Source organism: Grammomys surdaster, unplaced genomic scaffold (genome assembly GCF_004785775.1).
Source record: "Grammomys surdaster isolate TR1022 unplaced genomic scaffold, NIH_TR_1.0 223, whole genome shotgun sequence".
Classification (NCBI taxonomy): Eukaryota; Metazoa; Chordata; class Mammalia; order Rodentia; family Muridae; genus Grammomys; species Grammomys surdaster.
Genome location: NW_021604668.1, coordinates 1,848,406 through 1,859,124, shown reverse-complemented (window position 1 = coordinate 1,859,124; position 10,719 = coordinate 1,848,406). Strand labels below are relative to the sequence as shown.

At 42.4% G+C, this 10,719-nt stretch overlaps 1 protein-coding gene across 1 annotated transcript in view; it reads right to left on the bottom strand.

The window, feature by feature from the left end:
• Dnah11 (dynein axonemal heavy chain 11) overlaps nt 1–10,719 on the bottom strand; it is a 291,537-nt gene that overhangs the window by 83,783 nt on the left and 197,035 nt on the right. Inside the window, exons 58-61 of the mRNA XM_028773185.1 lie at nt 7,902–8,015; nt 5,158–5,301; nt 4,331–4,513; nt 1,946–2,047 (exon numbers count right to left, since the gene is read on the bottom strand). Coding sequence (XP_028629018.1) covers nt 1,946–2,047; nt 4,331–4,513; nt 5,158–5,301; nt 7,902–8,015 — 543 coding nt within the window. The remainder of the gene's footprint in view (nt 1–1,945; nt 2,048–4,330; nt 4,514–5,157; nt 5,302–7,901; nt 8,016–10,719) is intronic.

Sequence of the window (10,719 nt, the reverse complement as noted above, 5' to 3'; positions counted from 1 at the left end):
AGCATTTCAATCTGTTCTCAATAGAAAAGTCTCTAAGACTTGACCACTACCTATTTTCTATAGGAAAATAATGGGAATTGGGCCTACAAAATATCTTGTTTGCTATACACCAAAGGGTCTCTCAATCCAGCAGAAGAGCCTCTATTAGTCACCTTCAGCTAAATGTCCTAGAAATAACAGTCAGGGTCCTCAGGATGGGGGTGGGGGGTAGAGAGTTGGGAGGAGGTGCATGCAGAGCTCAACAGGGTCTTGGAAGCAGGAGCTGTGGAGGATTAACCTTGGACTTCAACTCTTGGACATTACCACATGGTCTGTGAATACCACTTCACCCATCATTCCCTTTGCTAACATTCAAACTCAAGAGACGGGATCAATTTAGTGAATCCTGGATCAAATATGTATCTAGGCCTTGGGCAGGAAGTCATTCCAGCTAAATGAGTGTCTCGTGAGAAGAGAGAGGGTCTCACAGATAAAGGAAGCTGGTTCTTCTCATAGAAGGCAGACTCGGGGCCAGGGCATTCTAACACTCACTTATATCCTCAAGAGAGGCCGCTGTTTTCATCTCAAATGACAGAAGAGAACCTGGAGGCGGGCAGGCTTCTGAGAGCTGTCAGACTGCTGGAGCTTCTCTGTGCTTCCCTGCCATGTACCTCACCCTCTATGTCCACATTTCTTCCTCTTCCTGCTCTTCGAATATGTCAGCTAGCTGTGATTCCACCTTGGCCCTCTGCCACAACCGTCTCTCCCCCCAGCAGAGGTCCCCCATGAAGCCCTCTCTGGTTGCCTTTGAACTTGTTTTTCTGTCCTCAGACATCTTTCCTTCCAGCGTCCTCTCAGCTGTTGAGAAGCTATTTGATGGTGTCATTAACCTATTAAAATCTTTCCCAGTCAGATAAAATTGAACTTCTGTAGCATGAAAGGCTAAGAAGGCCTTTGCTCATCTTTGCAAATGTCTTTCATCCTTCCCTGCTTCAACCTTTCCTACTGTCAGTGTCTCTGCATCTGTCTTGGTGTCCTAGCCTTTTGTGATTCTTCAAGAGTCCCCCTGCATCTTCCCCTGGTCCTTCATCCCTGCAGGAACGCCTTTTCCTGTCCTTATCACTGTGACTCCTAGGCAGCTTTCAAAGGGCATGTCAACTATGCTTTCACTAACCAGTTTTCTAATTTCCCTGGCTATAGTGCTTGGCACTGTAGTTGCATTTGTATATGCTTAGAATGTCACACCAAAAGACTAGTGGGTATGTTTGTAAAACTAGTAACAATGATGATATTCATAGCTATAGACATTTCCCAAGCATTGAGTGTGTAAACTTGGCCTCATGCTAAATTCTTCATTAATGTAAATTATGCATGTAATCATTGCAATCTGTGTAAGGGATTGCTATTGTTATACAGCTTGAGAGTCTCTGTATGATTTGGGGACATCTCAGGCTTCTGAACACTTGTATAGATTTTATAGGTTGAACACTTGTAATTTAAAAAATTGGATATCCAAAATGCTCCATTTGGGGACATCATGGTAGCACCAAAGTGTTGGACTTTGAAGCAATTTGGATTCTGAATAAGGAGTGCTTAGTTTGTACCAAGCCACAGATGAGAAAACCTCTGTTATCAGAGGGTAACTAACTTGTTTAGGTAGAACTGTAAATAGCAGGTCCAACCCAGTAAATCTGCCTCGAGGGACTTGATTTCAATTCCAGGGGCCACTCTGCTCCTTCTACTAGACTGGAGAATCTATTAAAACACAGGAACGAGTGATGGTAGTTTGAATCTAGCACATAGCAAATAAATGTTTATAAGGTCAGTCTGTCTGTGAATGGGTTCATGGAAAACCAAGCTCTTTCTGTTCACTAGAGCATAGGCGTGGCAAGGTCTACAGGTAGGATTCTAAGGCTGGTATGGGAATCTCTTCATGGGGAATGCTGGTTTCCTAGGTGATACTTACCACAAGCTTCCTCCTGACAGCCTCTAGCTTTTCAGTAGCTGCAGCCAGGTCCAAGTTTGTTTGGGCCAATGCCTGGCGTTTGGGCTCCACATCACAATAAACCTGAAAATCCATATAGGGTTTATTCAGAAGGCAAACCAGATACAAAGAGGACGGAAAACCTCCAACCCCACATTCTGGTGTAAATCCTGGAGCGGAGAGCAACAAGCCCTTTGTTTCCTTGCCATTCACTACCTCAGCTGACTCAGCCTTCCACATGCTCCCTGATTTTCCAATACTCATTGATTCTGGACTTGAGGGCGATAAATCCTTGCATAAAATGTTAGATAAGTCAAACGCCATAAATATACTAAAATTAGTTTGTCCTAAAATGATTTGCCCCGACGAGAGCTTATCTAACCAAGCAGAGGTGAGGTGTAGCCTGAGAGACAGAGAGCTAAGGGTAGAGAAATTCTCTGAATCAAGGGGCAGGGAGAGATATCCCCACACTTTTTTAACCACTCATGCACAAGACAGGCACAAGATTGGAACTCGGTTTCAAGTTCCTGACTACTTCACGTGTATATTGTTTGAATGGATGGTTGGAGAATCAGGGTAGATCAGCTGCTATTCCCTATCCTATGGAGAAACAGCACAATGTAGCCATAGTATGGCTCTGTATTCATCTTCCCTCTTGTCCCCAGGAAACAAATGGAACTCGACAAGCAATGGACTATAGAGAGAGGCCATAAATGCACTGTGACTTGTATAAACCATGCATGAAAGTTCCTATACTGGGGGACAGACGGAGAGTAATGGAGTCCTACATCTACAGGCCCTATACTGTGAAGGGGACAGCCAGATCTTATGATGGTAATTTGGTAAAATGGCAATATGATTGGCTTTTACTCTGTAGTTTGGAATCTGAATATGACATACAAGTTTCTACGAGAAAATGAGCCGGTTCTTCAGAGTCCAGGCCACATATACTTACTTCCCCTTTGTACCTGGCCTGTGAGAAGGGCTGGAGACATGGTAGACAGACAGTATTGGATAAGTATTAGATAAGTAAATGACTGAATGAAATGATTACCTATTTTTACATTTTTCCCCAAATTACAAAAGGCATTAAATTACTTAATGCCATTTAAATACTAAAGTAAGTATTTTTTTCAACTCATTGTACCTATAACAAAGATGGTAATAAAAGGTTTAACACTAGGGCTTCACTTAACCCAATATGAATTTAGACTTGCAGATGTCTCAGGCCAATGTAAAATGAGTATTTTAGTGTTAACATGTTTTATATATGTAAATCAGTTGTTACTTTAAAAAAAAATGCTTTAAAGTATTGAAACTAGCTATCCACCCTTCCCTACACAAAAAGTGCTCACCAACATTGTCAAGTATCTTCTTGTTTAGAATAATTTTAGCTCTGACATACCATGTCTCATTCTCAGAATAATATACCCTTCTTAGAAAAACTAAATACTAAATCACTTTACATTTTTTTTGCTGACCTGAAAATTAATCTGAGAACAGAAAGAGTCTCATCCTGCTGTGGGCTCTGCGTTCTACGATATTGACATGCAAGCAAGATATGCCCACTGATGCAGGCAGAGTCACGACTAAGAGGAAGCAAGTACTTTCTGATTGGACTTAAGGCTCACTCTACAGGAACATGTTCTGGTACTGTAAATTTGGGGAAAGGTCTATGGCTAGTGAGGTCCAGGACTAGAGGGAAGCTACTACTTCTGTTTGCCTATGGAGAGATAACTAAACTGTCTTCTAAATGGTTATACTAAGTCAATGTCCTAGACCAGAGAAACTTCTGTTTGCAGGAAAATGATAATTGCAAAGATCTATAACTGGTCAAAGTACTAAGAATAAGTGACTATCTGGCTAATCTATGAACCAAAAAAAAAAATCTATCTTACTCCACCCAGGATGTAGGAAACACTGTAGAAGCAGTCTAAAAGCTAGAGGGCAGGGAGGAATGCTACAGGATGCTGTCTTCTGACAGGATATGGCCATTGCACTCAGGAGCTCACATACAGTTGTGGCTTGTGCACAAGACAGGTACAAGATTGGGCCATTCGGGATTCCATGGATGGAGGGATGGGTCACAAGTCTACACCACGCCTAGATAAGCTATTGAGAATTAATGGTTTCCAGGTGAAGGAGTGCTACTTTCTTTAACAATGTAGCAATGGGTAAGCTGCCTTGCTTTTAGTAAGTAGTTAAACTCGGTGGGGAGGGATGAGAGGGTAAAGGGAGTTTAATAGGCTCACAATACATTGTATATATAGATGCAATTATAAAAAAAATTGTAAAAACAATTTCAGAAACTGATCTTCATAGCACTTGGTGGACAGTACCCAAAACCAGTATCAGACAGATGGCTACCTCATAAAATTTAATGATGTTGATGACCCAGGCACAGAGACCAGCCGCTGCGAAAGATTTGGTCCGAATCAGGTTTGGATTAAACTCTGGATCTTTCAAATATTGTTCATTTACTACTTTTAGACAGTTCTCTGGAATGTGTTCTTTATCGTAGTTAATTAACGCTTGTAGGAAATCATCAACCTGTAAAGCAAAAGGACTTACTGCAATGAGCCCATTCTGGCTGCAGAGAAAATTCCAAGATCAAAAGTTAAAATCAGCTTTTAGGACTTGCATTACAAAGGCACAATTGGCAAGCTGCATTTATCCCACTGCTTGGCTTTTTCAGCCTTTATAGTACGAAGTTAGAATTAGCAATGGACACGTTTAAAACCTCTCCTATCCCAGGGTAAAACATTCTGTACCAGCGCAGGAGGTGCTCACGGTTTGAAGAAAAGAAAGGCAGGAAAGAAAAGGGAAAAACACATACCCCAAAGCCCCTCTGCTACACTTTCTTCTACATTAGTAACAATTTTTCCAGCCTAAGAAATCCTTGTAATTTTCTCCCTCCTACACTTAGCCTCTTTCATAATTTTGCAAATAATTAGCAACCTTCCACCTGCTGCTGGCATTGACTTAGGTACGCCACTACCCCATGCTAACCTCCGACTTGGCCAGCAAAAGCTAGACAACAGTCTAGGAGCAGTGGCTGCTGACATTGACCAGCTATAGAGATATGTCTTTTGACTTAAAATTGATTTAAACATCTTTTGCTGTCATGTGTATCTATAATGAGAACTCTGTTGAAGGGGTTGAGATTTTCTTCCTGCCACTCTGGCTGATCATACCTTTCCCATGAAGATTTTAGCTGCTTTCCAACTTCTGTCTTTTGGTACTCTGCCTCGGGGAGCCAGAAGGACCATCACAGCTGCGGTTACATTAGTAACTGCATTTGGGGGATTGGGGAAGGTTTTCAGTTCGGTGAGGTTTACCTGAAACAAAGCAGTTATACACATACTCAAGATGAGGGGCCCTGGGGGCACTCAGTTTCCAGGCCGAGTTTCATCTTCCCACTTTCTAACAGTTTTTTTTTTTTTTTGTAGGCTGTGATCTCTACCTTGGGGTCACAAGGGCCTTAGTTATGCCTGGGCACTTCTCTGATACCCTGGAAACACCTTGCAATTTTGTTGCTTCCAAGAAAAAAAGAAAATACCATTCCTATAGAGCCCCAGATAAAGAATCCATGAAATTTTGTGCATAATAGGTTATGTGTGGATTCTATCCCACTATGTAATATACTTGTATTTTAATCAGACTCTCCTGTTAATATCACTCTCTAGGCCAGTGTGTCTTAATTCTGCTTTTCTGTTTTAAATGGGTAAGTAGATATCTCTTCCTTAAACCACAGTCATCTCAACTGGGAGGGGTCCATGGTTGCTGAACTGTCTTTCCTACTGTTTAAGTCCCTCAGTGCAGAGCTCTGACTTGTGGGCAATGGAACTGTTGGTCAAATCAGAATGAGACCAAGGGATGATCTGCTGGGGCAGGCATTCATGTTAGAATATTTGAAGTATTAGTATTAGAAGTATTTGGTTCCTCGATATGTGCTCTAAAAGCAAAACCAAATGTGATTCTGATCCTTTACTCAAAACTATCTGTTTATACAAAGAGTAGAATGGACCTGGAAGCCAGAGCAGAACGCTAGTGGATGTCAGGATCTAGCTAGTAGGATTTTCCATCACTTAGACACACTCAGTTCTCTACATTGCAGGTGACACTGGTTTGCTCAAGCTCATTCTGGACTATAAGAGGATTTCTGGTCCTTAGATAAAAGCCAGCATTCCTCAGGAACTTGTGAAACCAGCTCCCTGCTGCCAGAAGGAGTCAGTTCCCTAACCTCTGGTAGAAGGACACATGGCCCCTGTGGCTGCATGTCAAAGCCCATGCTTACCTCCAGGCTCCCTCAGCATCATAAGACCTGATGCACATTTCAAAGCCTCCACCCTAACACGCTGGCTTCTCCCCAGGCTTCCCTCCACCCAGATACCTGTGCTGTTCTCTCTCTAAAGACAAGGTTCCCTCTCTGCCCCTCCTCCTGCCACTCCTGCGATCCTCATTGGGACCCCTCAATTCTGGTTACTCTCCCTTCTCTTACAGATAGCCCTGGCTATACGGACTTAAATGGCCACATTCCATCTATCTCTTTCTCTCCCTGTTCTGGACTCTTCCAGATGCATCTGGCTGTTATATTTACAAGATGCATCTCTCTTATATTTACAAGAAAAGCCTTAACCATATCATGTTGGCAGTTTCTTTACTGCACCCTCTCACATACAAAGAATAAACATATTTAGAGAAAAATTTGCAAACTTAGGGGAAGAAATAAACATTTCATAAGTCAGAGGAAATCAGTTACTTTCCTATTTTTACTTTATTTATAACTTCTATCAATGTAAATTGTTCTGTTCAAACTAATGAGTCACAGCTGTCTCATTTTACAGTATGTTTTACTTACTAACTGTGAGCATTTTCTGTCAGGCTCCCTAATATTTAACAATATTACTTTAGGGCAGGAGAATAAGCATATAATAATCTCTCCTGGTACAGGTACATTCTATTTTTCAGTTTATGATAATATTATAAAGCTCTTACAAGGCTCTTGGGCAAAATTATTTTCTTCCCCCAAAAAGACTCAGAAAAGGAACTGTGGATTTTCTTTTGAAATCATGATCCTTTTACCTTTAGAGTTGCATCTTAAGAAACTCAAGTCTAGCAATCTCCTTGGATTCTCTCTGTTGGTGGCCTGGAACAGCTCAGGACAAGATTATCTACAGGCTTTAAAAATAGCACTGGCCACAGTCTCCCTTGCCATACCCTGTGCTGAACTTGGGCCATTTCTGTCATAAGAATCACAATGCTCCACGAGGTCTTCCTCTAAGGAAAAGGTGGGGAAATGGCAGGGATCTTAGGTTCTTTGTTCCCACTGCAGATACTACGAAGGGGTCTTATCAAATTTTAAAACTATTTCTTTTTATATTTGAGAGGAAATAAAGAACTCCTTAGCTAGTCCTTGGTAGCACACAATGTAAAAGACTGGAGAAAATTCATCACTGCTCAGCAGACCGCCTCTTAGAAGACTAGAGGACAGGGTATTCCAGTAGAAGGCAGAGGGCAACAGGTACGAATGCCTGCTCTAGGGGGCCTTCCTCGATCTCATTCTAATTTAACCACCAATTCCATTGTCTGTTAAGTCCATGTTCTGCACTGAGAGAATTAAGCAGTAGAAAAGAGAGTTCAGCATTGGTGGACCCCTCCTGTTTGAGATTCACTACTGTTTAAGGAAGAGACGTCTTGTGCTTACACATTGGAATCAGAAAAACATTGTTAGGACACACTGATCTACAGAATGATATTGTAAGGAGAAGAAGTGGAGCTATAAAGATGGCCTCAAAGGTTTGCCTAACTTTGATATGTATGCTTTGTCCTTCTGGAAGGCTTCTGGCTGCCCGAGCTGTTCATTCTGTTCCGTTATTCAAACTCTCATAACTGTTGACTATTTAACAAGATCCCAGCAGTGAAGAAAGCAGCTTACCCTGTTAAGTGTATTGAGTGCATCCTTAGCAGCCACCAGGGCCGGCTCAGCCTTGAGTAAGTCAGCTTCACACTCTCTCTGCTTCTGGGATGCTTCAGTTTGAATGGCGGCCACCTGATCAGAGAGGATAATTAGAGATCCCCACCCCCAAATATCATCCCAGAGATCTCCAACAAAGCATAGACTGATCAGATGCACTATTGGGCAATGCATTTGCCTATAGTTTGAATAGGTGAGGAATTTCCCATCAGTGCAAAATGTCCAGAGAACTTTGTATACATATGATAATAAACCCCCAAACAAACACATTTAATACCGAAGCACTTAGAGTCATTTGATTATAAGATGCCACTAATAATTAAACAAGCACAAAACAAGAAGAGTAAGCAGCCATTTCTCTGTTTCCTACTTTTCGTCTTAGATTTCGCCTAACATTAGGGTCTCTTCCATTAAGAGACAATCCAGCCTGGATCAGGAAGCTAGTCCTCAGAGTGTTTTAGAATTCTTCATCTAACTGTTAGTAGTGTTCACTCAGCCATCTTTCTGGCCATTCCCTTAAGAACATAGGCGATATCTATGGAATTGGCTCAGTTAGTACGGTGCTTGCTGTGAAGCATACAGCCCTGAGTTTGATCCTCAGAACACACATAGAAGAGCCAAACAGGGTGGCATGTGCTTGTAATCCCATCATTTGGGAGGTGGAAACATCATTCCTATGGTCTACCTGCCAGCCAGGCTAGCTGAACCAGTGAGCTTGAAGTGAGAGACCCTGTTTCAAAGTCCAAGGTAATAACTCCTAAGATATGACACACGAGGATGGTCTCTGGCCTCTAACACATGTGTATGTTCACACTAGTACACACACACTCACCCAAACACATATAAACACATGTAACATATAAACACACACCATGTGTGAAGCTCTTTTGTTCAGAACAGAAGATCCTTTGTTCTGTGGTCATGGCTTGCGTACATAACCACGGACAGAAGTTTTATAAAAAGATAGACTAGTAAGAAGCCATTGATTCTTTCAACTGTTTCTCAGGTAATAAATACCCTGACACCTACCTGTTTGTCCTCTTGACAGGGCTTTGGATAAACCTTCCTACATAAACCACCTTATCTCCCTATGAGAGGCTGTGTTGAGAAGCTAACCCAGTATTCCAGGCTGGAGTTCTATCTTCCCCCTCTTAGAATGCTACAAAATGTCAGTGCCAGTTTTTATCCCCAGCAGGTTTGAGTTTCAAGCAGTGGCACTGGGCATCAGGATCAAGTCGTGGTGGGACAGTTCTCGGGGCGATGGTGACTGTGGGATATAAAGTTGGAACGAAGGTGCATTTCTTCAGATGTGTTTGGAATGAACAGGTTCAACCACACCATCAAATTAAACACGGCTCACAACAAATTATGTTGTCTGCGGCAGCTTCATTAGTAGCAATTAGCCTTCTCCTGATTAACCATTATTTTGCTGTGTACTGTACCTTTTATGAGCATAATTGGTCCAGGGTAGATACGTGATTTCCTGCTAACGCGCACACACACACACAGCCACTGTTAATGTAAATAAGAAAACTCTGCATGCTAAGAACTCCTTCAATAGCACACAGAGAACAGGGCCTAAAGTGGACCACAGAGGGAGTTCTAAGATGGAGAACACTATCACAATGGGAGTAGTATGAGGGAGTTAGCATTTCGAGTATGCTCACATCACATAAAGATATGAGCTCTTCAATGTCCCTTATAGCATTTATAATGGCATCATTTAAAATCATTTTTCTTTGGTCTCATCAAGTTTTTGGCGCTGAGTGAAACTGAGGACCTTTTCTTTTAGATATTGTCCTTTGGACTCCTAGTCAACTCACGGAGAATCATTACTTTGCGTAATTTTTGCAAACAAGGCAATCATCTTGAAACAATTCCATAAATGAAGAAAGCACTCTATGTTGGGGGAGCTCACTTTTAGTTCCTAACACTTTTTGCAGCAGTATCACCACACTGGAAAGATTTCAGATCTTAGTGAGTCACTAAGCTGCAGCAGTCAGTTTCCTATGCTGAATGGCTGCAAGGCAGTGATCAGAAAGGCTCAGCCTGGAGAAGGGCAACAGCTGCACGTCCTGCCTCTGACGCCTGTTTCCTTCTGCCCTGACACTATGGCAGGGAATTAGAGACAGAATAGTCCCATCCTCAGGCACACCACAAATTTTCTGCTATCTACTAGTTTACCACTCCTTGAAAATTTTTCATAAGAATCTATGTTGACTACAGATTCTCCAGAACTTCGTGTTAAAAGCTGACTTGGGGCTGTCCCTGCCCTACCCCATGGCCATGGGCCTCAACAAGGGCCACAAAGTGACGAAGAATGACAGCAAGCCAAGACATAGCCAGCGCCACGGGCACCTCACCAAGCACACCAAGTTCCTGCTGGATATGATCCCGGAGGTGTGCAGTTTCGTGTTGCTCAAGTTCATCAAGAAGAGGGTAGGCACGCACATCCACACCAAGAAAAAGCAGGAGGAGCTGAGCAACTTGCTGGCAGCCATGAGGAAGGCAGTGGCCAAGAAGGATTGATGAACCCTCCCCCAGTAAAAGATCATTCCTACAAAAAAAAAAAAAGCTAACCTGGGGATGTAGCTTAGTTGGCAGAGTGCTAGCCCAGCATTCTTGAAAGTCTGGCTTTGATCCCCAGAACTGCATAAACCAAGCATGATGTTTCATAAGTGTAAGCAAGAGGATCAGAAGTTTACGATCATCCTCAGCTGTAGAGTGAATTTGAGGTCAGCTTAGGAATACTATGAGACTGCCTAAAAAGAGGGTGGGG